Source organism: Penicillium roqueforti (assembly GCF_015533775.1).
Source record: "Penicillium roqueforti strain LCP96 04111 chromosome Unknown scaffold_05, whole genome shotgun sequence".
NCBI lineage: Eukaryota > Fungi > Ascomycota > Eurotiomycetes > Eurotiales > Aspergillaceae > Penicillium > Penicillium roqueforti.
In genome coordinates this window covers 454,168-480,887 of record NW_024067569.1, presented here as the reverse complement: position 1 = coordinate 480,887, position 26,720 = coordinate 454,168, and the positions used below count along the sequence as shown (strand labels likewise).

Below are 26,720 nucleotides of genomic sequence, written 5' to 3'. Positions count from 1 at the left end.
ATGGATATGGGTATGGGTATGGGTATTAACGAACGTGAATGAGTGATGGCACTGGCCAACAAACTTGGCGCTCATCTTAAGGCCTTGCCAGGGGAGTTGTTGTCTTTCTTTGGGGTTTATTGGATAAAAAAACTTGGTGTCCTCTTGACAGGTGCAGGTACAAATGGGTTCTGTTTGCTTCTTCGTTTTGGAAATATTTGGGTCTTGTGATTTGAAGTGATTGATATTCCGGTCTTTGTTTTTATCTTTCTTCTTTTGGTCTCGCCTTTTTTTCTCACCTTTTTTTTTCTTTCTTGGTGTTAGCCTCATGCTTTTTTTCCCTTGGTCTTCTGTTGAGCTTTTTATCTGCTTTGTTTGGTTTTTATGGGTTTTCTTCAACGTGGATGGTTGGAGCTGTTGATACACAGATTTGGGTAGATACTTCAAAATTTTATTCGTTGGTAATATGCAACTGAGCTCCTCTATTTCTTTTCACGATCTTTTCATTAGATACCAGTATTCAACTATGTTGTACCTATATAGTTGATTTCCTCTGCCACTTCTTGGCGTGCTCTTTCCGTATTAGTGCTCCTTATTATTATGTTAGCCAAATGACTCCTCTCTGAGTTCCTCATTCTCTGTTCCTGACAGTCTAAGGCGGACACGTTGCTGCTTCACCTGACTGTCTGTTGGGCGCGAACTTGAGGCTAGCAGTGAAAGACCACTAACTGAGTAAATTGCTGATGTTCGTGCTGCCATCTTGCGATAATGAACCGCCTGTCTCTCCTAGATCCCGTATGAGCTTTTCAATTGTTTCTGCCCTCCTACTTGCATGCAAGATGTTGCCAATTGCTGCATGTAACTCCAAGTGAACCGCTCTAGGGAGATCAACGCGCGGGTATTGATTTGTCAATGAAACCAGCCTGTCCTTTGGCAATGAAAATTCACAGACAGATGAGAAGCGCGGGAAAGTTCTGATGTGATATTGATGAGGGGTCGAAGTGGCCTCAAGAACAAAGTGGAAGCGACCGAACTCGCCATGGAAGGGTTCGACCATCATCATAATATTATCCTCGCGATTCACAGCTTCGGATGGCATGTCAAATGTAGACCGGAGACTCGGAAAATAGCGAAAGATTTGTGTCCATATCTCAGAGATTCGGCGCTGTTCATCATCAGTGTCAAAGCTCCCAAGAGCAAAAGGGATAATGTGGACAGCCTGTAAGGTTCCTTTTGGTTGGCCGGGGGGAAAATTGTGGTCAGAGCTCCAATGCTTGGTGATGGTGCATTGATAGCCGTCTCTCTTCAAACAGTCCCGGCGGAGGCATACTTGTTCATTTCGAGTCGCTGATGTGATGTCGCGAGAGTGGAGGTCTTCGACCGAATCTTCAAAAGCGAGGCGGGGGGATGGGGTGATGGCGGGGGTCTTCCCGCCCTGGGATAGCAACGGCCGCAACAGGCCTGTATCGATGCTGTTGGCAAGCTGCCGGATTTCGTCGTTGTCGTTGCAGTGCCGACGTTGATGCGGTCCTAGATATGAGATACCGTGGCAGGGGAAGAGGTCGTCGCACGCAATACTTAGTACGATGGTCCGGGCTTGGAAACGAACACCTGGAATGGTTAGATGAGGATAACCTCGTCGGAGCAGAGGAGAAAGTCCTGGAGTACCTCCAAGACGTCCTGCGTCATGCGCAGGATTCTATCAATTAACCATAACCTAGAAAGGGTCTCTTTATATTCATATTTACTTATTGCACTACCCCTCTATCGACCGCTAGTACCCTGTTCGTTTACTCTTTCATCATCTCATTTCCGTTTCTACTACTTTGTTAGTATCCACTACCTTACTTATCTCTCAGTTCCTTAACTATTTCAATCCTCCTGTGCCTCTCAGTTTTCTTCCTCCTATATCTCTTAGCTCGCTATTTAATATACTACTTATTATCCTACCCTTACCTTACTAATATACCTATCCGGAGATCTGTAGGTCGTAGGCGTTGTCCTTAAGCCTTATAGGGACGCGCTTATACCCATTATAGTATAGCTAGCGACCTAAATGAGAATACTATAGCGGCTGACTATACCGATACTAATAATGACCCTCTGCCTACTACTAAGTACAATTCCGGCTTACTTATAGATAATATCGCGGATAATAGTGACCTAGGCTTACTTAGGGAGGCTCTTATCCTACCTAAGAGCGGATGGACTATAGATAATCTAAGGCCGAAGCTACCTCCTATACTAAGAACTAACGTTATACGGTATACCTTCTATACCGAGCGAACCTTCGCGCTCGCGCTCTACTATTTCTATAATAAGTCTACCCTATACGCACTGCGTTAGGATAAGGCGAAGATATTATACCTAATCGATAGCTAACGTAACAGTAAGATACCTAGCCCTTCGTCAGGCAGGAAAATCGATATACCCACCGTTACAATATGGTTCGTTTTCTACTTTTCAATTCATAACTACTGGGACAACCTTAAGCATAAAGCCTGTCTTGCCTTATCTTACGTTTAACTGACGGATAAGGGCGTCTTCTACTACCTATACACGATAATACCGTACCAGAGAAGTTCCCGGTTTTAGGCAGACTTTGACCAATATAGGGATATTCGTACCTCGCGTGTTCCTCTGGACCCCCCGATGATCGTGTGGGCCAATGGATTGCCCTGGTTCCCAGTCTACAAAGCGTTTTACGTCCTCTGTGGGAGCTGGAGCCCTGTATCGTACCTCGTGGGAAGGAAGTACCGCTCCAAAACCACTGAGTTTTACATCGGTACAGCACTGGCCCCGCCTACCGCTGTCTTGGCCGGTCTTGAAGATTCTCTGCCGCAATTAACCCTCCGAGCATTTGATTCAGCGACATACCCAGATCCTAAGGACACAAATGGCCCCCTCGACCTCGTTCATGTCGCCACCATCAGCCGTAGCCAAAACAAGACCCCCTGCCCGTCCACTCGCTGGCCTAATAGGGAGACCTCTGGAAAGGCGACGTACGCCTTTTTGGGTTCTAAAGCGACCCCGTGCTTTTCGAGCACGTCCAGGACAAGGGTCAAGTGTTCGACATGTTCGTCGAAGGTATCAGATGCTGTGACGAGATCGTCGAGGTACGCACGGCAGAACTCGACGAACTCTTTCAGGAGTAGGTCCATTTGCCTCTGAACGTAGGGCACACTGTTGCAGAACCCCATGATCGCGACATGAAACTTTTCCTGGCCCCGATGCGAGACGACACATATCCGACCGCGATGTTCGCGTCGGACGCGCCATTGATAGAAAAACTTAGATGCGTCCAAGACAGTGATGAACTTCTTGCCCTGTGTCAGAAGCAAAATATCATCCATGGTCGGAATAGGATAAATATCGCGCACGACCTCTTTGTTTAGCGGCCGAAGGTCCACCACGGCGCGACCCTTACGCTCGGGCTCGCGCCCGGGCCGGTGAGTAGTACGCCATACAACAAAGACGGGGAAACCCGTAGCAGTATGTCCCGTTGTATAACTCATCTTCCCTTGGTCATGCAACGGTTGAAAGGCAGCGTCAATAACCTCGCGATCCTTAGGACCAACTGGGTAAATCTTAGACTTTGGAAGCCGTGCCTCCCAGCCAGGTTTGAGGGGAATCCTGCCCCTCGAGGGGGAAGTAGGCAAAACAGACCTCAAGGAACCTTTTCGTGTCGTCGGTATGATCTTCGGGATCTGACGACTCGTAGTTTGCAAGCGCGGCATCGAGGGATAATTTGGCCTCGGCAAAGGTGGAGAATCCAGTTGATGAAACAGCAGGGCTGAGAGTCTCATCTGACTGCGACATTGCAAACAAGAGGCTGGAAAGGTAAAAGGAAACGAGTGGTACAGCGGTTCATAACATTCAACCTGCCGTAACCCTTTCTGCCGCCTGCGTCACCTAGTTAGAGTTATCAAAAGTTACTTCACAAAATAAACAGAATTATAGGGCCGAGTGCTCTCTTTGAATAGACTAAGCGTAAACTGAGTGCACAATAGATACCTTCGACAAATCTCTAAGTAAATAAGCATACTCACCGAGTCACGTGATTATTGCGGAGCGAAGCGTAGCAATTAAATCATAACCTCGTGTGCATGTCACGTGAACGTTCTTTTCTTGTTTCAATGCGGTGAAGAAGTCATCGGCTAACTTTGGCAGAATAATCCAACCGGCAGAATAAATATAGACTAGGCCTAATCTGGCTAGACGATAATTTCTATTACGTGCTGTAGGTTACTTACTAGAGCAGTTACTAGAGCAGTTGCTCAAGCGGTCATTAAGCGATTGCTTAAGTGGTTAGTTACTTAAACAGTTACTTGAACGTTTACTTAAGCGGTTGCTCAAGCGGTTTCTCGAGCGGTTTCTCGAGCGGTTTCTCAAGCGGTTGCTTAAGCAGTTGCTAAAGTAATTGACGATAAAGCAGTTTGATTAAGTAGTTAATAATGATATGATAAACGGGACTTAATTTTATTAGTAGTTTACATATAAATTGAAAGTACCTGCTATCTTAAAAGTTACTACTACCATAGCAGGAAATATGCCTAATTGTGAAGGCGGTACTGAAATTACAGGCATGGCAGAGAATAAGCTAGTAAGAGGGGGCTTTGCGTAGCATTAGAAGTTGGAATAAGTCGCTTCGCTCTGCAACGACTATCAAGATGGGCAAGCCCCATACGTAGAGAAACCTGACCTGGTCGAGGTTTTACCTATAAGTGTCGGTCTTGTACTTATTGGACTATAGGACTCTTTTTTAGTTTCATATATTAGATTCTGTTTCTTACTTCCTTTCCAAAACTGTTTTGTATCTATTAAATTATCATTTTTTCCTCCGTACTTGTCTTCGAGTTCGAATCCCTCCTGACGCTCCATATGTTGCACAATATCTGCCCTCGGTGGATATATTGATATCTGCTGATATACTAATATCATCTTGTCAATATACCTATTGTTACTTCAGTCTAATTGGTCCTGGAATAAAGACTTCAGCCGCGGCCAATTCGACGCGCCAGCCGAGACCAGCGCTTGGTCAGCGGAGTAAGCGGAGCCACTCCGCTCAGCTTGAAGCTCCGCGACCAGGGAAACTTGCATTTCCATCCTCTTCAATCGCTTTGTGCTCAGTACGTGCTTGACTTCCGCTCTTTATTCTCATGCAGGTCTCATTTTGTGGCTGATTAACTGGTGTCGCCTTTCTAGTTCACGCCACGAGCGCAAACTCCGACGCGCACGCTTCACGAGCTTGAACACCTAATTAATCGCAAATACCGAAGGCGACAGCCCTGAGGTCCCTTGCACATCCTGCCGAAGGGAAAAGACTCGTGAGTTTACTGACAGGTAGCGCGAATACCTATCCCCGAGTCTCTTCAAGTCTCCTTGCGGCTTTGTAACATGGGCTGACTTCTTTGTTGTCGCCTCGGCGCACTAATTCCAGCGAACAGCAAACTTTTCAGATCTTCGCGCAATCGACTTTGCATCTATTTCATCTCGGAATTATTGACCCCCAAAACCCGAAATCGACTTGACCATAGAGCGAGCGGTGGGGCTGTTTCAAGAGGTGGCGGCCTATCCAGTTGAATCCGCTCTTTGCGGGCAGGATGGCTAGCCCGTTTAATCCGTCTGCAGGCCGTGGCAGGGGAGGCGCGCCGGGCGTGCCAGGCTCAACGGGACGGGGAAGAGGTGGACATACGGCGACATATGTACCGAGAGGTTCAAGTGCGCCTCGCGCAACGAGGGCTCGAGGGCGTGGACGAGGGTCGGTGACATGGACAGCGCGTGGCCGTGGTCGCGGCGCAGGCGCTGTGAACCACACCGCAAATGGATCCCAGCAACCTGCAGAGGGCCTCAACCCTGGTGTTGTCAGCTCACCGTTTGCGCAATCAAATCAGCAAAAATCCGTCGCATCGCCGTTCGGCGCTCAGCCTGCACAGCAGTCTCCGTTTTCTAGAGTCTCAAACAGTGCTTCGGCTTCGAACGTCGCCAAGAACCCATTCGCCCAACCTATGAACACTACGAAACAAAAATCATCGAAATTTGTTGGCGGGGGATCTAATGTTGCCGCGGCCATGGAGCATGCATCGACGTTGAACAATTACCAGGAACGCTTTGACAAAGTCAGTCTGCCCTTCCTCGAAACCGGACGACACGACCACGGAGCTAACCCAATCTGCAGCTGAAAATCGATCAAGTAAGACAGCGTGAACGAGCGATCAAGGATGGGCAAATGGCGGACCCGAATCAGCCGACTTCTTTAAACCAGGCTATCACACCCGTGGGTACCTGTACCGGCATGTGCCCTGATTTCGAGAGGGTGGAGCGGATCGTGCAGAAAGCAGTGGACAAGTGTGAAAAGGTAATGGTGCGCTGATCTCTGTCTTTGGCGCCACACTGACGCGACTTTAGTATCATAATCCGTCAACGGACCAGCTGGAAATCATGGAAACCAAGATGGTGAAACGCTTCCGACGTGCGGCAGCTGGAAATGACGAGCAATTGCCCTCGGATATCCGAACACCAAAGACACTTTTGCAAACTATGAACTATCTCATCCGTTATGTGATCAATGGTGGTGAACCGTTGGCTGTCGTCCACATGTTTGTCTGGAACCGGACACGATCAATCCGAAACGACTTCTCAGTGCAGCAACTTACACATGAAGAAGATGTGAAGATGGCGGTCATTTGTCTAGAAAGGATTGCCCGATTCCATATCGTGTCCCTGCATCTTCTTTCTAGTCCAGCGAACACAGAGCAGTTCGACCGTCACCAGGAGCGTGAGCAGCTCAACAACACCATGCTCTCTCTCATGTACTACTACGATGACAACCGCGGACGCATTCACTTCCCCAACGAGGACGAGTTCCGCGCCTACCACATCTTGTTCTCGATCCATGACCAGCGGCCTGACCTGGAAGCCCGTGTTCAGAGATGGCCAACTGCCCTACTCGCTTCACCTCGAGTGCAGGTGGCATTGGAACTATTTGCCGCTGCATGTAATACATGGGAGCCTCAAGGTGCCCTGGATTCTCGCCGACCGAACGCAATTGCTCAGGGATTCTACACTCGCTTCTTCAACATCATCAATTCCCCGAGTGTGTCATATCTGATGGCATGTGTGGCTGAGGTGTACTTCAACCACATTCGTCAGACAGCAATCCGTGCAATCTGGAAAGCTTACTGCCGGACTCCGCTATCACAGCAATCTAAAAACGATAATTGGACTGTGGAGGAATTAACCAAGGTGATGCACTTTGATGACGACCAGCAGACAATTGAATATTGCAATGCCCAGGGCTTGCAGTTCGTGGAGAATGCGAGTGGTGGACTGTATCTCTATTGGGGTGATCGACCAGTTGACTCTGTCGGTAAGTGGTCTTAAACTCCATCTCGAATCTCGTCTCTCATTTCCCACCTCACCCTCTCCGTCGCGCCTGTTTATGATAGCTTCCATCGTATTTCTTCCTCTATCTTTCTTTCGTGACTAACAATCTCCCAGACTTTGCACCTTCATCTGACCACTCTTTCTCTGAAACATACGTGGAGTCCAAGCGCGCAGGACGTACTCTTGTTGCGGTTATACTCGGCATGAACATCAGAGAAGCCGCAAGAATGGGTATGATTGATCGTTCCCAGTTGCCTCATAAGAGTGAAACCTTGCCCGAGGCTGAGGCAGAAGATGGGGATCTCTTCGTGAGTGATATTGACAATCGGACACCCGCACCTGTGGTTGAAACACACAACACCATTCAGGACACATCTGCTTCTGAATTCCGGATCGCTTCTGAGTCTCAGAAATGTCTACAATCTACTCCTGCAAGTTCGCCTTCACTGTTCCAGTCAAATCTACCACCCGCCGCTTCAAAGTCGCCAAATCCTTTCGGCATCTTTCAGCCATCAAAAACAGCATCTCCTCCCTCGAATCCATTCGCAACCTCTATCCCCTCCACCACTGTTACACCCTCAGCGCCGTCTCCTTTCGCTTCTTTGCCAAATCCATTCTCGTTCCCGAAACCCGAGAAGACCGACGCCTCTTCCCTGACCACTAATGTGGCACCCTCACCTTTTCAGACAAAACCCCCTCCTCAGACCGACTCCGCCGATAAGCCAGCTGTTTCGTCTATTGGCTCTGCCGGACCCTCACCGTCACCTTTCGCCTCTACTTCTTCTTCGTCCATATTCTCAAAGCCAGCGTACGCAAAGCCCAAGACAGAGACAGCTACAACAACTCCACCCGTGCCTGAATTTCCAAAGCCCATTTTCTTCCCTCCCGCATCGTCGACTGCAGACAAACCCGCCTCCGTGTTCCAGAATGGCTCCGGTTCTGTACTACCCTCTGGCCCGAATCCTTTCGCTGCGCGGTCTCCATTCTCCTTCTCCGAGCCATCAGAGTCAACCCAAAAGACAGAGGCTCCTGCAACTATTCCTGCGCAGTCTACGCTGTTCAAGCCCAGCACTTTGCCTCAAGAGCCGCCGACTGGGGACAAACCCGCCTCCATATTCTCTTCTGGCGCCAGCGCTTTCACTGCGTCGTCCCCATTCTCCTTCCCCAAGCCATCAGAGCCAAGTCAGAAGACGGAGACACCGGCGGCAGTTACTACCGCACCCTCTACGTTATTCAAGCCCATAAGCTCGCCTCCTGCGTCGTTGACTGAACCTAAGAACCCCTTCGCGTCTTCGATATTCTCTGGTGCCAATTCCTTCGGTCCCACAAACACCCCTGCTGCTCCATCGCTATTCCAAGGCATCAAACCCCAAGAGACAGCTGTCAAAACCAAGGAACCTGCAACTGCGCCCAATTTCGGGCAGCCCTTCTCGCCATTCTCGGTGAACAATGCTAGTACGATTTCAGGGTCCCCGAACGCGGCTGCAAACCAATTTCCAGTCCCTGGCTCAATCTTTGCGGCTCCAAAGGCAACACAGCCAAGCCAGAAAGCGGATATCCCAGCTACTGCGCCCACACCAGAGAACCAGCCATCAGGGTTTTCCCCGTCTTTGGGTAGTTTACAGTCGCCCAAGCCGAGTGAGACTTCGGTGTTCAGTCACTCCGCACCTGCGCCGGCCCAAGTACCTGGCGCACATCTTATCAACGGCCACGCTTCGATTTCGGGTTCTCGTCGGTCTGTCTCGCAAACTCAGGCGACCGCCTATTCACCTCCCCAGACTCTTTTTGAAGCACTTCGACAGCCTAAAATATTTGACACCACATCGAATGAATACTCGTCTGAAACGGCGACTACTCAGCCAACACCTTTGTTCCAAGCCTCAGAGCACTCAGTGGTGCCAGGACAGCAAGGGTCACTGAAACGACAGCATGAGGCCAGCAATGCAAATGTGTCCCCTCAGCACAAGAGGCGCTCCTCGCTGAAAGGAAAAGCCCCTGAGGCAGCGTCTGATGGATCATTCAGACGGTCGGTGCATTTCGAAGAGGCACACGAAAATGAAAAGCCTCTGGCGCCGGAATCGCAAGGGCGCAAGAAGTCTAAAGTCCTCCAAAAGAAGCGAGTGCTGGATGAGCAGATTGAGCCCCAGCCGGAGGAACAGGGTCCGAGTACTAAGGTGTCCAAGGTTTCTACAGAGGAAGAGCATGTCCCTTTCAATTTCTCGGTCTACAAAGCAGAAAACCGCCCCATGCCGAAGCTTCCGATACTGGAAAAGCTAGAAGAAAAACTTGCACGAGCCAAGGCGTTGTGCGAGCCAAGGCGTCTTACCCAAGAACAAATCCAGTACATAGAGGAAGCTCGACTGAAACGGGCTCGCCAGGTCGACGAGGACGAGATTGCGCTCTCCCGGGCACGAATCTTGGCCGAGAAGTTAAGGACCGGCCCTGGAATTTTCGATGGTTGGACTGGAAACATCCGAGAGCCATGGCACGATCCAAACTGGAACCCCATTGCCCGAATCGTGGAAAAGTATCAAGCCCGCAATATTCCCCAGCCAACTTCCTATGTACCCCCGCGTCTGACACTCAATCGCTCCGCCAGAGGATACGAGGTCGCCTACGCACCTGATACCCCGGACCGACCTATGTCCAGAACCGAACAGCGTATCCGGCGCACTGGTGCCCGTGGGCTTGCACATGTGCCCCTGGATTTCGAACGCCACAGGCGAGAGAAAGAGGAGATGGCTAAGAGCAAGAATGGAAAGAAGGAGAATACGGATAAAGACAAGGATGAGGAAGAGAAATAGGGGTCTCCCTAGGGTGTTTAAGGGGATGCACTACGCTTTCCTCATTCCTCATGCTGTAATTATCTCATGGTGTATCTTGCACTGATTTATTCTGTTCTCATATGGGCCGTGGATCTAAGTGCCCGCCTAATTGCTATCCAGTTTATGCAGGGAACTGTGCATCTGTCCTTGTTATCTGACTATTGGTGCATGGATTGAGTATTAAACACAAGAAAATCCCTTTAGCTCCGCTCGCAATCAGGCAATGCCCATTTGACCATCCAGTCTGACATTAACACCTCCTCAGCAGTCGGTCGTTCTTCTGGCCGGAATGATAGCATTCGGCGCATCAAATCCAGAAACGCAGCTTTCTCGTCTTCCTCAATCTCGCTTCCAACAAACTTCCGTCTCCATTTCTGTATACAGATCTCAAATCTTTCCTCAAGCGGAGGCCATTTGTTTCTTTTATAAGACTCCGTTGGATCTCCATGGTCATCGAAAAATTGGGGTCGTCCTTCCCAGCGCTGCCACCACTCCGATGGCATAGGTCCGAGAACATCAATTTGCTGAGCCGTTACCTCATCCTCGTGCATATATTCAGCGCTAAAGATAGACTTTATTCCCATAATCTCCCATATTGCGGTAGCAAGACTCCAGATATCCGAGGGATAGGCGAGCGGGATTTGCAATTCGAACTTGGCTTCTGGAGCCCGAAACGCGGCTGGCGTATGACAGTCTTGCCCAAGACGTATTTCTGAAGCAGGGGAAAACGCTTCACCAAAGTCGCTTAGAAGCGGGTGCGCGTCGGACAATACAAATTTCTCGGCATATTTCCCTAGGAATAGCGGCAAAGTAGCCGTAGCCGGAACATTAGGGGGTAATGGCGCTCCATCACATCGTGTGATAGGGATCATCTCGGGCTCGCCATATTTCTCGTAGAATTGCTTGATAGAGAGCTTATCAAAACTTGACGGGAGCTTGACCAAAATGTTGCTTAAATGAATATCTAAATCAATAAATAATATTAGCTTACTAGTATCCAAAATAGATAGTCATCCTTATGACAAACCTCCATGGATATAGCCTTGTGAATGTGTATAAGCAACGGCCTGTGCGACTCGGTATGATAGTGCTCGAGCAACATCGAGGGGGAAAAGACGGCTAAAGGCGGCATCTCTAAGGTTGCATTGCGCAGGGGGCACCGTGTAGCAGGTATGTTTTCCATTAAAACCTTGCACTTCGAATTCATCTAGGAGAACAGGAACTAAACCATACCCGGGATGTACCGGCGAAGATGACGGAGGCGGAGCAGACAGAGCTTTGAGGACTTTGGCCTCGCGCGGAATCGATTCGGATATGTTGACCTTGAGAGCGACATATCGCTCTAGACGAGCATCTCGGGCAAGCCAAACCGTTGAATAGCCCCCAAAGCCAAGTTTATCTACAATATGATAACGGTCATGTAACACGTCACCGACGATGATAGGATGATAACCTCCAGGCTGATATTTTTCAAGTTGCTCCACGTCCTCGATCCAGTCATACTCGGCGTGATGGTTGGCAGCCATTGTGCTGCCGGGCGCGAAGGACACCGAGCTGAGCTTTCGACGCCAAAGGGATTGGAATACTGGAATTGAAGGTCGAGGCGAGGCCAGTGTTATTGGGAGATTTAAAGGGCGCGCGAATATTTTCGAGCAGCGTAACATGGTATGTTGATTGTTCGAGGAAATATCCATGAAGCGCCCTGCGAAGGAAAGGGGTGGTTTAAACCAATCACGTGATAAATCGGCTCATTCCTGCATAGGTACGGAGTACAGTACAGTATGCGGCCTGATCGTGTCTTTTTAGTCTTTCGAGATAGCTTTTCCAGTACCTTCTCTTGTACCCCGTGGACCTATATATGTTGCACTGGCACTTGATGACTTGATAAGTGGGCCAACCGTGGAAAAGTATCATGACGTAGGGGAGGTTTAAATATAGGGGATTGTACCAGCGACCCCACCCCATGCCCGAGACTTTAGGCATCAGCTATTTCTGTCATTTCTTGAATTTTCTGTAGGCTTGAATTCTTGTTTACATAGTAAAGAATGTACCATTCTGCTCACAATTTCATGCTTCTTTCCTCAATTTTAATGCCTAAGGTCTATAAGCTATGTATTGAAGGTCGTTAATACAAGAAATCCTCAACTTATTGTGACGTAGTACGTCACGTGTCAAAAATAACCAAGATGGAGAGAAAGAAGAAGCAGGTGTAAAGTGAGAAGCGGCCTGCTTGTATGGTTGACCCTTTGCAAACGTTGCAAACTACAAACCTTCTCGCTAGCAAAGATACAAATAGCTGCAAATCGTAGGCAAAGCGGCCAGTAAAGTGGTGAAACTTTATAGTTAGTTAGTTAGTAGTTAACTAGTTAACGTAATCGGTAAGCGAGTGGATCAGACAAGTGAGTGGATCAGGCAATGTAACCCATTGAATTCAAATGCATTTATCTCGACCATAACGCCATTAAATTAAATAAACTAAAATCATCATCTATCTGGATATGTCTCTCTTCTATGTCCTGGCTGCCTACATATTCCATACAATCGCCTGGCCCGGGGAGGTGGTTGTAAACCTTCTGAAACCTGCTCACGATAGTTATTGATACGCGCTACTTAGGCCTTAAATGGCTCTGACCGTAGCTCACGAACCTCCTGAACTGAGAGATCTCCTTCATGGACTATCGTTCTTATAGATCGGGTCCGCTTTTGCTTCTGCTTCTCATTGGCAGCGCGTAATTCACTTACTTCCTTTTTAAGAAAGGCGGCGGATTGCATAGTGATTTGGTAGGCTTTTAAAACTTGATTTATCGCGCAGTATAGTGGGCTCGGAGGGCTTCTTAATCTTATACGAAGTAAAGCTTTAATTGATAAAGCTTACTTTTGTAACTATATATAGTTTAAGGGAGTTTTAGGGTCCCAATCGCTATCCCGGCTAGGAGGGGGGGTTGGGGTTCGAAGCCGGATATTTAGTTTTAAAAGTACCCTATTGGGTAAAAAGGGTACTAAACCAGCTACTAAGAAGCTATTCTTGATTATCTCTAGTTTAAAAGCTTTAATTTATATAGAAGGGTATACTTCGAGAAAGTCAAGTTTATTAATATGGTTAATCCTATTCCGTATTTTCGTTTCAACTAACCGACTATAAGATCGTTTTAGGACCGCAAAACAGCCGATATCAAGCGGTTATAAAAGGTAAGATAAATGCGGTAGTATATAAATTAGTATAATATCGTTTTCCTCATAAATTTAGTCAAATTAAGGGGTTAAATAGCTTCTGTGACCGTTAAGTACTAGAAGCCGATACCGACCCTTTAACCGTAGAAAAGTTGATAGAATAAAGAGCTTTTAAAGCTAGCGAAGCCCAATTTTATTAGATTTTATTAGAAGTCTAACCGTTTAGACTTACTTTAAAGCACTAATCTCCTAGGAGGCTATCGAACTAAGATTTAATAAAGACTTTACCTTTAAAAATCATATATAGAGGAAGCGCCTACCTAGAAGTATTTATATATTTAATTACAGTTACCTACTTACGATTCCTAGGTTATAGAAGTGATCTCCGACTATAGTATTTACTTCTAGTTATAACCTTTACCGTTATAGTCAATCCTATAGTAAAACCCGTCTTATCGAAGTTATAAATATCATCTAGATCGATTCTATACTAAAGAATGGTTTTTTAAACTAGATTAAACCATTCCCTAATGATTTTAGGGTCTTTATATTTCGTATACTTATAATTATATTATTTTAAGAATCGGGAGGAAAGGAGAGGATACCGTTTCACAAAGTTATATACCCATTTCTTACCGACCGAAAGAACTAGGGTAGTTCCGCGCTATTAAAGAAGAAGATTAGCCATTTCTCAAACCATAGAAGGATAGGGAGCAGCTCCACGTAGATCTATAGAGAGAACCCATTTTTAAAGAGATTCCTCCTCTATTTCTGTTAATTTATGGTTGTTAGCGCGAGATTCAGGGCGATTTTTAATGCCGGTAAGGCAGTTCCGTAAGGAAGAGAAGGGGACGTTAAATCGGCGTGCTGCTTCGCGTATTGAAGAGATTTCTTTATTTTGAAAAGCCTGAATAGCTAATAAGATCCTACCCTCTTACTCTGTTGAATTTGCAGAGGATTGGGAGCGAATTGGTGGCATGGTGGGTGGTTGAATTAACTAAGTGCTAATTGATGGACGCGTTTTGCATTGCCTGATCCACTCACTTGTCTGATCCACTCGCTTACCGATTACGTTAGGCGGTCAGCTTATGCCTGAACTATCAGGTAGGAAGGATCGCATAGCCTAAAGGGGGGTCGGACTGGCCAGGAGGGGGGGTCGCTGGTACAATATGAAATTTACAGCCATAACAAAACCTCGGTTCCTGTTTAGGGCCTAGAGGGGCCATATTCCTAGTTCAACATATATCCAGCAATTGATGGGCAGCTTCTCTTTATGATACCTGTAAGAAAGATTCCACGCAAACAATGCAAATACAACAACTAGGAATACAGCCCGTCGATTTCAGAGCTCACGAAGTAGGCAGTTGCTATCGATCCAATAAGAATCTAATGAATATCGTTCATTGAACTTTGTAGAGGTGCAGCACCCTCACATCTCGAGCGAGACGTGTACAATGACTTTGCCCGCACTGGAGCCCACCTTCAGATGCTGATAGGCCTCAATTACCTGCTCAAATTCAAAGGTAGACTCGACAATCGTTGTTATGGTCCCGTCAGCTAGCCACATTGCCAGCTGCTCGAAGTCCTCGTGTACATTCTTGGTGAGATATGAAACAAACTTACGCGGCGTGCCACCCAGTGCGACCGGCAACAGTAGGCCCTTGGCGATATTCTTGGCCGTAGATAGCGATGGGGAGCCCCCAACGCCAATGAAGTGACCCTCCGGTCTAAGAAACATAGGCGTCGTGGAGAAAAAGACTTTCGGCGAGTTGCCAACATTATCCACCACCAGATCGTAGACTGGGCCCTCAGCTTGGAGTGTAGCCACGATATCGTCCTTGTGGTAGTCAAGTACTGTGTCGGCACCCAGTTTCTTGACCAGGAAAACCTTGGCGGTTGAGCAGGATGTCGTGACGTGACATCCAAGGGCCTTCGCAATTTGGATACCGAAGGTTCCCGTTCCTCCGGAACCGCCGTTAATAAATACACGGTCACCGGCTTTGACATAGGGCTTGATGCACTGGTACGCCGTCAACCCCGTAGTGGGCAACCCAGCAGCGCGATCGAGATCCACGCCCTTGGATAGCACGGCATATCCATCTCGTTGCAGCAGCACGTATTGCGACAGGGAACCGTACGACTTAACGGGGTCGACGCGGCCAAGGACGTTATCGCCGACCTTGACGTCCGTCGATCCCTCAGCCACGGCTATGACAGTGCCGCTGAGGTCCATGCCTAGCACCTTGGGGAACTTGACGATGGCGCGGGCGAGAAGTCCCGCCTCCATGACCTTGTAGTCTGCCGGGTTGACACAAGCGCTGATAACGCGGACGAGAACCTCGCCTTTCTTGAGGGCGGCTGCATTAGGGCGTGGGACGTTGTCCACGAGATTCAGCTTCTCCTCGATGGGACCAGGAGTGGCCTGCTGCCACGCCTTCATATTCTCTGCCATTGCGATTAATTGATTGAAGCTGTGGGGTGCTTAATTGCGATAAGGATGAGCTGAGAAGTAGCTGGACGAGGTGGCGTAGCCTGCCCAGGTGACGTAGAGTCGGGCCTTAGTCAGCGAATACGTGGAGGATCCAAGAATCAAAGTTGTCCTTCTCGTAATTGCTACTACTAGCGGTACCGCGAGAGAGAAAAAAAAAAAGCAGAAGACCCCAAAATACCAATTACCACGAAAGTATCATATAGAAAAAGGTAGAAGGATGTAGCGGTAGAGAGCAAAACTATAGGAGAAAAAATAAAGTTAAACTTCCCGAGGCCATGCATAAAGTTGATTATAAAGCACTAATGACGTCTCCCCGGCATTCGGATATAGCATTCCCCGATAGCGTCTAAATATATATTTCGAGGAGATGCTGTCTAGTAAGCAGACACAGTAATATGAGATCAAAAAGTCTGCACCGAGACACCTGAAAACTCCGTGAGACAGTTTTAAAGAAAATTGTCAATGTCGTATATACATCGACTTACTGGCCCTGCATATTTGTAGATGCATACCGGACTAGTTTCGCCGCGCCTCCTCGTCACTAGCGCCTTCTATTTCAGCAGGGCTAAAGAAACTCACTAAAGTTGACGGTAATCTCAAACTTCCATGACCTTACTATTACGATATTCTGACATCTTGACTACTGTCAATCTCACTCTTTACAGGCCTTCACGGTGAGGCTCAAAGTTCATCGTAGGAAATATGGAACAACCTGGTGGAGATAATCATGTATTTGCATTATAGGCTAAAAACAGGAGGCCAGAGTATATGAAACCATCCATCCATCCAACGAACAATAGCGGCATAAACTATCCGACTCATAGAGCCGCGTACCTGAACTGTGTCAAATTCATGTTGGTAAAGTAAGCCGACCATTAGTTCTTCGAATAATATCCGCTTGCTATGTCGAGCAATTCAACTTCTAGCAAATTTCTGGTTCCTGACACTGGCACCATAATTCTCAGAGTTCTGTCATGTGCTTTTATCCTCCAGTATCTGCTCTGGAACTGTTAGTACTTTCAAAAGATGGTACATATGTAACTATTGAGTTAAAGGCGGTCTAAAAATGGTAAGAGCTAGTCCCAATTAGCCTATAAAACCAGTAAAATCAGGCATCCGACTGTTGGCCGCTATACACCTTCGTACCTGAGAGCGGGGTAAACCAGTACATGATAGCTGCACATGTGGGAAATCAAAGCTGATCAGTAGAATTAAGGCACGGCTTCCAGCTTACTAATTCCGTACACCAACCGCACTCAACAGGTTCAACACTTCATCATACCACATTGTCCTTTATTGACGACCGAGGGTTCTAATCTGGTCCTCGGTGTTTTGGATAGAGGCTGTGATATTGACCCCTTTGACAGCCACACACCCCTTTTCTCAATGGATCTTTCTCAACTTCCGGACATCACCAGCCTGCTTGTCAGGCCAGATAACCCTCCACGAAATGATCTCGAAGGAATGGACTACGCACGATGTGCAGCTCTACACAACTACCTGATCCAATATGCCTGGCTCGCTGAAGGCCGCCCACTGGCAACTCTGAATGCCAACGACAACTTTTTCACGACCTTCGGTGATGAAGCTGAAGCTGAAGCTTGTCGTCCAAGGCTTGATCCGTCACTGGCGGCGTTCCTTGACACCGCTATGATATCTCCTTTTCCCTTTGATAATCCTCACGAATACCTCCCGTTCTATGTTTTTGCATGGGGTATCGATGGGCCAAACAACCTTTTTGAGGAAGCTGAAGCTGATATGCATGACCAGCCGATTGACAGCCTGATGCGCTTGTACGCTGTCATATCGCATGTAGACGGTAGTGGCAGTGTTATCTACCACCAACGCTTCCATCGCGTCGCGATCTTCATGCATATTGATGCCTATGACTACGGGTTTCCAGTTGAGGATAATCGATACGTTTGGAACCCACTAGAGACACTGCTCACCCACTGGATCGACCTTATTCATCTTGGAAAAGTTGTGGCTTCGCCTAAGAAAGAGCCAGCCCTATTTGACTTTGAGAAAATCGGGCCCTGGGAGTGGCGGCCCTATAGCGAAGCCCAGGTTACTACGTGTGTCGCCGAGTGGGATCGGCTGTGTCAGGCCATTGAGGCGCGCATCTCGCAGCTGCCGAACCCACCATCACCGATCAGCCCCATTTCCGGGACTGATGCGGATAATCCAGAGCCACTGGTCGCATCAACTGTCCTGGACGCCGCTTCGGTGCCTGATCCCTCCTTTGCGCGTTTGTTTCTGACGCGCGCGAGACGGCCCTGGTTCCACTACATCGCTCCGGGCCTTCTCCTGCCCCGGGCTGACTCGGCTGGATTTGTGGCAGCGCAGCCATTCAGCGTATTACCCCGCTCTGAGTACACCGCACCACCAGTATGTCTTTTTCCCGCTGATACCGGAGACCAGCGTCCTATCCAGCTCACGAGAACAACAAGTCCATGGTTATTGTCGGACTTCTATTCAACGTGCACTAAAACGTGCACACCGTCTCGCGTCTCTGCAGGCCTGTATACTGAGGCAGTGGAGAGAAACGGTGATGAACCGACCGAGGAGGGATTTCGGCTGTTGCTCCCGTTCACCTTCAATGATGATTGGAGCAGGAAAGTAGGCGCACGAAAAAGCGATGGGCAGTTTGTTGATAGGGGACGCTTTTCAGAGCTCTTTCAGCATGGATTCAAGCCCTTTGGTGGTGACTACTACCGCCCCCAGCGGCTGGAGCGTTTGTTGGATTGTTGGCGCAAGCTGGTTGAAAAAGGCGTCTGGTCTATTGGGCCGGAAGGGGTAGAAGGTACTATCGATACTTTCAGAGATGCTGAATCGGACCGTTGGGAGGATTATTATATCCCTCCCACATGGTAGATATCCCAGTGCCATCCTGCCTTCAATCCGGAGACGATTTCCGAGCTCTATCCTGCGGAAATGGAGGTACCAGGGCCGAAGAGGGATGTGCAATTTCAAAAGAAACCAGTCACGAGGATAGCCATTTTCGTAAACGATTGTGATTTATTTACAAATTTAGTCTCGATCCTTCCATTTTCTTTCATATCTTCCCAACCTAGCCAAAAGCCCGTCATATCAGATGATATATTTATAAACCCCCATAGCTTCCAAGGTTTCGTTCGTCATTGACATGGTTGATGCTGTCAAAGACCGTACACATACGGCGCGGGTGTCACTACGGTTCCCGATCTTGTCTGGAGCCCAGTCGTACTCGCAGGGAATGTGGGTCGGGACTCGCTGCCCGCCGGGACACCCGTCATGACAGTGACGGTGGTGGGATCAACAGTCACCTTGTCCGAATTGGAACTTTTAAGCGCCTCCCTAGTCCACAAGCCAGCATCTGGGTCGCCCATATATATTTCCACGACCTTACCATTCTCATCAAGTACGATACGCACTTCGGAGTGCGGGTCGTCATCCTCGTAGATGATATTGCATGTCCGACCGTCGACAGGTTTGCCATCCAGATCGACAAAGAGGAGATTATCATAATCAAGGTCGAGATAAGCATCCTGTTTGTCATCGCCAAGTGATCTGAGGTCAGCGTGGCAGACGCCAGCGGGGTCGCTATGCTCCTCGGGCCATGTGTCGTTGGCGAGAAGGCCTCTTTGGAATATTGTCGGTTGGGAGTCATACGGCCGGTCTGCCATGTTCGCTAATGGAGCTGGATCGATGCGCCAGGACTGTCGAGGCCACCCATAGGCGTTACCGTACATGCTTATCAACATCGTCTTGTCAGCTATACATTGACTACCTAGTAAAGTTGGGAGATGGAAACATACGGATCATCATCAAGAACGCGGAAGCCATGGTCGACAGGCGTGGAGGTGCTGATAGTTCCAGGCTGCTCGGTGTAAGTGTATGTAGCCCAGCAAAGCGAGCCGGCCGTTTGCTCGTCGAAACCATAAGCATCTATGAAGTGTTTTCCACTGCCACTACCGCGACCCGCGGGTAGCACCCCAAACGCCCTGTTTCAAGGTCAGATATGATCGCATGAGGGAAGCTTCGGTTTTACATACCAGGTTGCAGGCGGCCCACTGTCCCTACTGTTGCACACGGCAGAGCGGTATGTCGAGCAAGGTTTCCACTGCGCCGACTTCCACATCTTGTAATCATTTCCCTGTTTTGCATTCGCAGGGCCGTTGACTAGACGGCAAGCCTGCGGGGCGTTATTTCCTGATTCCGCGAGGTTGCCCATAGGAAACTCATCAACTTGACATCGCCACGTTTTGCCTGGGAGCTTTAATTGGGCCGCGGTTCGGTATGCCTCTATGCGCTGGCCTTTCCATAGTCCTTGGTTAGCACCGGCAGCGCGGCTCGTTGGCAATGGCTGATAGACAGTCTTTCCGTTGAGCAGCTTGTCGATCCCCCACCTTTGGTTATCACAAATCTCATCCCAACCCATGCCATAGCGGCACGTATATGTGACCACACAATCGCAGGTACTCGTCGTGGTGCCGCCGCTAAAGTCGAGAATCGGCCACTGGCCATACGAAGACCGGCCCGCTACTGTTGTTGGGACGCCAACGTTGGGTTTAGATGGGGATCCGCCGAAAATCCACCCAACCAGGTTGTAAAGAATTGAAAAGCCGATGATGGCCGCAGTAGCGACGACGGCAGCGGCCGTAGCAGCGCATATTGCCCCCTCCGCGGCAAGAGATAGGCCAAAAGTCAACGGTGCTGAAAGGATCGATGGGAGCAAGTCAGCGAGGCAGAGAGCGCCCAACCCGGAGACTAGCAAGGGTAAAGAACGCTTTTCAACCGCGTGGTCGCCTACATAGAGACTGAGGCCATGATTAGAACCGTCTCGCTTGCTGAGCACAGGAGTCTGGCCATAGAGCAAGAGGTTGCCTGAATTGGTGATCGACGAAGGGACAAATTCCGTGCAGCAATATGCTTGGAAGCCACCAGTACAAGTCAGATCTTCAAGCTGACCTCCATCGTTCATCTCGTACGAGTTGGTATTACGGGCGACAATGGTGGCCTTGGGGTCAGAGCATGCCGGTGAGCAAGGCATTCCCACGCCCCTGAAACCCTCCCATTGACAGGTGCCCATCGAGGTTCCTGGGGCGCAACATAGTGTCTGGGCTTCGCCTGGAGGGCATACGGAGTTCTGCTGGAAGCCGGCAATCTGGCCGCGGGCATCAGTTACATCAAAATACCCGGTCGTACAGGCCCCTCCGCATAGTGACCAGTAGCAGCTCGATACAACAGCGTTCTGCAGCGTAGCATTAGCCATCTGCTCCTTGAATGAAGCGGCAGCTGCCTCTGACACCCCATTTGCTGTACCGATGCCCATCAAGTCGTTCATACTGTCGCCAGCTGTGTTGTCCTGATCGATCGACCACTGGAAGAAAGCCTTGATTAGATGTTTTCCAAAAAAAGAAAGGAAAATGGTGTTAAGAGTGAGAGAGAGGGCAAAGAAAAAAATAAGAAACGAAGGAAGGCAATTGGTGACTGTGGTAAAAAGTGGTCTCTTACAATCATGATACCCCCAAGGCACAGGCTATTAGCGAAGGCCAGCTTCTGCTGCATTGTCGCTCCATCGTCGAAGCTTACCCACTGGTTCGTATCAAAGGTGAGCCAGCGGACTCCTGCAGTGGCATCATATGATTCGGTTCCCGTTCCGGCCGCTAGAAGACGTTTGATCTCGGCGTTGGAAAGCGTCCCGGATGACCGTGTGCACTCTCCCGCAGTACCGCCGGTGGTGAACTGACATACGCCGTTAGGCGTGGTACAAGACGGATCAGCGAGCGTAAAGGAGCGCCCATACCAGCCCAGCCCAAGCACAACCTTGGATGGGTTAACTCCGGCCCTCCACAGCAGGGACAAGCCGTCGTTGATTTCAGTGAGATTGGTGTGCGGGCGGAGGTAAGGCCCCGTGAACTTGTTGCTCGAGTCCCAGACGCCATGGATGTCGTAGCTCATGAAGTTGAACCAGTCGACGCTAGGCTCCATGTCCAGAACGTCAAAATGCTGAAGATACCAGTATGAAGATGGAAGTGTAGTACTGATTCCCAATCCGCTACCGAACGAGGCCCTCAATTCAGCCAGGAAGGTTGGGAAATTGGAGAAATCGGCTGGGACACCGCCTCGATCGTCGGCAGCAGGGTATTCCCAGTCAATGTCCACGCCGTCAAAGCCGTATGTCTGCATGAAATTGCGCAGGGAAGTGATGAAGGCTTGGCGATTTGCCGAGGAGCTGATCATGTTACTGAAAGCATTCTGTGTGTCTGGCGTATTCGTTGCATCATTGAAAGACCAGCCGCCAACTGATAGCCACGTCTGCAGTCCTGGCTGTTTTGCCTTAAGCGCCGTGAAGCGCGAATAAAGTGTGGCCGCATTTCCGTCCATCGGCGAGATCTGGAAAGTAGATGGGTCGAAGTATGAGAAAGCAAAATTGATGTGCGTCAGACCCGTCAGCTCGAGGTCTTCAGGTGTAAAAACATCACATGGCCGCTCGGTCGCCCAGCTCTCGTAGTACCCGATGCGCCGCGCAGCCGCAGAGTTGCTACCACTAGAGCAAGAAGGAGTCGGAGCTGCTCCACAGCCGCCAAACCCCTCCTGACAACCAGTGCCACAGAAGTCATCAGTGCTGCCGCCTGGGGGGTAAAATAAGGGTCAGCATCTGCTCTCAAAAATGAGAAATTTCCAAGCGAATCTGAGGCTTACAAAATCCATATTGCGAACAACACACGTTCAGCGGGCACGTTGCGTTATCGGGGTTGGCGTATTCCCCACAAGGAGCTTTCGCGTCGCAGTTGGAAATGCAGACGTCAGCCCCGCAACTCGAGGGGGCGTAGGAACAAACGCCAGTGTTTGAACAACATGCTCCATTTGTGCAAGGTACTCCAGGTGCGCAAGTGCCTACGGGAAGGTCTCTTTTGCGCATAGAGCCAGGGCCAGAGTCAAGATGGTCAAGTCTTAGCCCTGGATGCTGAGACAATTGCCGGATAAGGGCCTCGTTTTCGAACTTAGGTTTGTTCTTTGAATAGGGCTGGTAGAGGGGCGGCAGGGCCGAAGACGAGTTCTTTGGCAATTGGGGCACTGGAGTGAACTCTGGCAATGGTTTCGCGTGGTTGCGTTTCCCATGGGGTTGTTGACGACCTTGGGAAATCCCGCAACTTGCGAGAGCAAGAAGCGCTGGCAGAAGGATTCGCATTGAAGCTGCTGCCAAAGCTCAACACGCAAATGGTATCAATGAGGGACTGATGAACAAAAGCCACTCTGACCTTTGTCGTTGAAGTCTTTGGAGCAACGGCACAACAACCTCCAGCCTCTGGAGAAGACAGGGTACAATTTCTTTTGGCACAGATAGGGGGGCGGAAATGACGGCAAAGAAGACGAGAAGCTGGTCACACGCCAGCGCCCTTTATTTTCCATCCATATTACTGAAGTGATGGTGGATGCATGCACGCCAGGGGGTATCCTACTCCTCAAACTACCACCAAATTGCCCAAACAAGCTATTTCCCCGAAGGATCCTGCAGAGGCTTGCACCAAGGGCTGAAGTCCAAAGTCCATGGCCATTAGGCAGAATCCGCGGAGATCTGGACCACCGTGAATGCAGGGATGTTCTCGTACTCATCCGTTCTCTTGACGGCCCCGGGGCGGAAATAGAGGGGCTTGTGGAAAGCGGACTAATACCTGACGGAAGGTGAGGCTTGGAGGAGGAGTAGCCATACTAAGAGCAGTACTAGGCCAAATAAGGTCCTGGAGCGTCACTTCTGGGTCTTTCGGCTTGTCAATTGCTTTCACAATCAACTCCATGATATGATGGCTCGTGCAGGTACGGGAGAACTTCGGTCTCGGTTCAACCGAAAACCATGACAAGCATCTGCGAAAGTTAACTAAAATCTGACATTGTTTACCTCAAACCTCTTATGCAGCCCAGATGTAACCTTAGACCGTTTACTCAAGTGCTCGCTTAATGATATATTCCTGAGTGGGAACCCCGCACGTGTGCTCTGGATAAGGTATTTATATTCCGATTGGCTTAGATCTCCTTTGGCCCCCAAGTTGAACGAAGTACTAGCAGTCAATTATGGGAAGATTTCACATGTCGCTTCGGCCATTGGCTGCAAGAGACTGGCCTCCGGGGCCGGTGACTAAATGGACGAGATATCCCGAGTAAGCAGCCACCTAATCTCCGGTATCCTTGTGCAGGCTAACAGGAAGCAAACCAAGTCCTCAGTCACAAGGTACGAGCTTCCGAATTGCCCGAAATATCCTAGTACCTGTATCATGCAGGGGGAAACCGGCGGGATAAATGATAGCGTCTTCATCGAGGAGGGGCACTCCAAGCAGCCCTTCGTGTGGAGAGGAAGAGAGAAAAGTGCCCGAACATTCCTGTTCCTCATGCCGTCCAATCCATCCTCGTGCAAGAGCAATTCGATTATCATAGCTCCTTGCCTACCCAATGGACAAAATGTTATTCTCCTTCTTGAGACTCTGTTTTGTCCTGCTTACGGCATGGACAACTTGGGCTGCGGCCGATTTTGCGCTGTACAAAAACTATGATGCAGACGCCTTGATTGCTGGGCTCTCTCTGAGCAGTACGTGTCTTGCAGCACTGTGAGTACTTGCCTCTGGTTCCGTCTCCCTGAAATGTCTTATCCCTTTAACACCTCACCAGGAACACCACCGTCTCTTGCAATGAAACCGCTATTAGCCTATTAGGACACGGGGCAGACATCCACTGTAAGCTTGTTATGTCCAAACATGTTGTTGTCTGCCAACGAAGAAGCGAAGCTAATAAATAAAGTCTGGACGACTGCTGAGGTAGAGAACCTCTGCACGACAGACTGTGTCTCGTCCCTTAGTTTCTGGAAGGATAATGTTGCAACAGTCTGTGCAGAAGAGACCACAATCCAGGGCAATGTCGTGGTCAAGGCGAGAGCGCTACCACTGACATTTACCTATAATTCCGATCTTGTATGCATGAAGGACAGTTCATCAAATTGGTGTTTCCTGGTCTCTCAGACATGGCAAGGAAGTGACTATATCCGTTGGGATCCAACAATGTGCTTCGCCGATGGTGATGACAACAGCACAGTCGCGCCTGAATGTGCCGATCCGGATTTTGACGTCGGTGATATCAGTGATGACATGTCCGCTCTAACTAATATATATGAAGAGAAATTGGTATGTGAACTCCCTATGAAGTACATCAGTGCCATCGAGGTTGTCTACTAACTGGGCGTAGTTCTGCAATGAGTGTTTCTTGAATCTGTATCGGCAACGTCTCCTGAATCCTTGGCTACCAGTTACCAATTTCACGGATTATTTAGTCGATCAGTTCAACCTTGTTCAAACAAATTGCTCAACAACGCTGCCTTACAGCACTTCAGCCTCCACCTTATACGTAGGGACGGCAACGGCTACTACCACCACCAGCGTAACGACGACAGGTTCCTCCGCAACAACTACACCGACTTGTCTGGGTCAAATGGTGCAGCCGCTGCAAAACTGGCTCACCTGCAATGATCTTTGCGATACGTATGGATGGCATTCCCCCAATAGTTGGTGGGCTGGCTGATTTCTAATGCGCTGCATGCGGCAATTAGGTACAATATATCAACAGGTGACGCTAGAGTTGCCACTGGGGATTACGCTTGCTATTTCGACGAGGCTACCTGTTTCCCCCGTCCATGCGAGATCGATACGGTTTGGGATACACCAAGTTGGTATGTAGGGCATAATGGTTGCCTGAAGCCACGAGACCATAATCTGTGCTAAGTCCTCTGAAAATAGTGACGGCCTTGCCACGAGATATTCCAACTCGACTTACACCGTGACCACTGCTCAATTGCTTAGCTGGAATACTAATATCCAGGGCAGTTGTTCAGGGATTGCAGCAGGACAGCGTGTATGTAAAAGGTAAGTCTAAGATCAAGAAGGACACAATAGAGGCATTTGCGGCATTGAGTGATGCTAACCAGACTCGGCGAGAAAAAAGTGCTCCTGGAGGAACGTTTCCTAAACCCAACGCGACCATCACGGCGCCTGGTGCGACCGGCGAGCCTACTTACTACACAGCAGCCACTGCGGCTTACCCGACCCAAAGTGGAACCATCAGCGAGTGCGGTAACTACTATCTCGTTGTAGCCGGTGACGACTGTTCTACCATCGACCTGCGCTTCGGTCTGAACTTTAGCCAGTTGCAAGAGTATAACCCGTACCTTAACTCCACCTGCGGCAACCTGTGGCTTAATTACGACATATGCGTCGCCCCTGTCACCCCTGAGACAGTCTCAACGGACGGTACGTGCCCTGCGGGGGTTACCTGTGTTGGAAGTGCCTTTGGCGACTGCTGCTCGCCATTTGGCTACTGCGGAACCGGGTCAGATTACTGTATCAGCACAGGCAACGGCACCGCGACGCAAGACGGCACCTGTGGACCTGATTATGGGGGCACGACTTGTATTCCCAAGTTCGGAAACTGCTGTAGTATATACGTAAGTGATGCAGTATCCATTCATGACCATCCTTCCTATTCACTGCAGTCGCTGATAATAGACACAGGGCTACTGCGGCAATGGTACCACCTATTGTGGTGCAGGGAACTGCTATTCTGGCAGTTGTGACACTGATAATGGCGGCCCGTCCACAAATGGAGAATGTGGCCCGAATTTTGCCGGAAACAAGACCTGCACTGGTACCCAGTTTGGGACGTGCTGTTCCGCGTCTGGTTATTGTGGAAGTACCAGTGACTACTGTTCTGGGTCAAACTGCTATAGCGGTGCTTGTACGTCGTGATGTTGCTCAGTCTATAAAAGAGGAGTTTCTCAGTGTATATACCATTTCCAAGTAAACATTCAATTCACTTTTGAGAGTCGGCATGGATGAATAGCT

General features: G+C 49.2%; 7 protein-coding genes across 7 annotated transcripts; 3 read left to right on the top strand and 4 right to left on the bottom strand.

Annotated features, from left to right (window-relative positions):
• Positions 1 to 2,894: 2,894 nt before the first annotated feature.
• On the bottom strand, positions 2,895 to 3,798 carry LCP9604111_3369 (reverse transcriptase family protein; the record flags this gene model as incomplete). Its single annotated transcript, XM_039070949.1, has 2 exons — positions 2,895 to 3,572; positions 3,646 to 3,798. The coding sequence occupies 2 exons, from the start codon at positions 3,796 to 3,798 to the stop codon at positions 2,895 to 2,897; spliced, it is 831 nt and encodes a 276-aa protein (XP_038930636.1).
• A 1,784-nt stretch (positions 3,799 to 5,582) lies between these two features.
• LCP9604111_3368 (uncharacterized protein) lies at positions 5,583 to 10,169 on the top strand (the record flags this gene model as incomplete). The annotated part of the gene is made up of 4 exons (XM_039070948.1): positions 5,583 to 6,098; positions 6,158 to 6,337; positions 6,388 to 7,348; positions 7,480 to 10,169. The coding sequence occupies 4 exons, from the start codon at positions 5,583 to 5,585 to the stop codon at positions 10,167 to 10,169; spliced, it is 4,347 nt and encodes a 1,448-aa protein (XP_038930635.1).
• Positions 10,170 to 10,390: 221 nt separating this feature from the next.
• On the bottom strand, positions 10,391 to 11,716 carry LCP9604111_3367 (uncharacterized protein; the record flags this gene model as incomplete). Its single annotated transcript, XM_039070947.1, has 2 exons — positions 10,391 to 11,154; positions 11,218 to 11,716. The coding sequence occupies 2 exons, from the start codon at positions 11,714 to 11,716 to the stop codon at positions 10,391 to 10,393; spliced, it is 1,263 nt and encodes a 420-aa protein (XP_038930634.1).
• A 3,074-nt stretch (positions 11,717 to 14,790) lies between these two features.
• LCP9604111_3366 (NAD(P)-dependent alcohol dehydrogenase) lies at positions 14,791 to 15,813 on the bottom strand (the record flags this gene model as incomplete). The annotated part of the gene is made up of 1 exon (XM_039070946.1): positions 14,791 to 15,813. One exon carries the CDS (start codon positions 15,811 to 15,813, stop codon positions 14,791 to 14,793), a length of 1,023 nt encoding a protein of 340 aa, XP_038930633.1.
• A 1,425-nt stretch (positions 15,814 to 17,238) lies between these two features.
• LCP9604111_3365 (uncharacterized protein) lies at positions 17,239 to 18,726 on the top strand (the record flags this gene model as incomplete). The annotated part of the gene is made up of 1 exon (XM_039070945.1): positions 17,239 to 18,726. One exon carries the CDS (start codon positions 17,239 to 17,241, stop codon positions 18,724 to 18,726), a length of 1,488 nt encoding a protein of 495 aa, XP_038930632.1.
• A 284-nt stretch (positions 18,727 to 19,010) lies between these two features.
• LCP9604111_3364 (glycoside hydrolase family 18 protein) lies at positions 19,011 to 23,029 on the bottom strand (the record flags this gene model as incomplete). The annotated part of the gene is made up of 5 exons (XM_039070944.1): positions 19,011 to 19,584; positions 19,650 to 19,835; positions 19,887 to 21,214; positions 21,349 to 22,469; positions 22,540 to 23,029. 5 exons carry the CDS (start codon positions 23,027 to 23,029, stop codon positions 19,011 to 19,013), a joined length of 3,699 nt encoding a protein of 1,232 aa, XP_038930631.1.
• Positions 23,030 to 24,294: 1,265 nt separating this feature from the next.
• Positions 24,295 to 26,679, top strand: LCP9604111_3363 (LysM peptidoglycan-binding domain-containing protein; the record flags this gene model as incomplete). Its single annotated transcript, XM_039070943.1, has 9 exons — positions 24,295 to 24,440; positions 24,502 to 24,566; positions 24,631 to 25,010; positions 25,072 to 25,364; positions 25,433 to 25,552; positions 25,620 to 25,745; positions 25,825 to 26,129; positions 26,227 to 26,323; positions 26,391 to 26,679. The coding sequence occupies 9 exons, from the start codon at positions 24,295 to 24,297 to the stop codon at positions 26,677 to 26,679; spliced, it is 1,821 nt and encodes a 606-aa protein (XP_038930630.1).
• Positions 26,680 to 26,720: the final 41 nt, after the last annotated feature.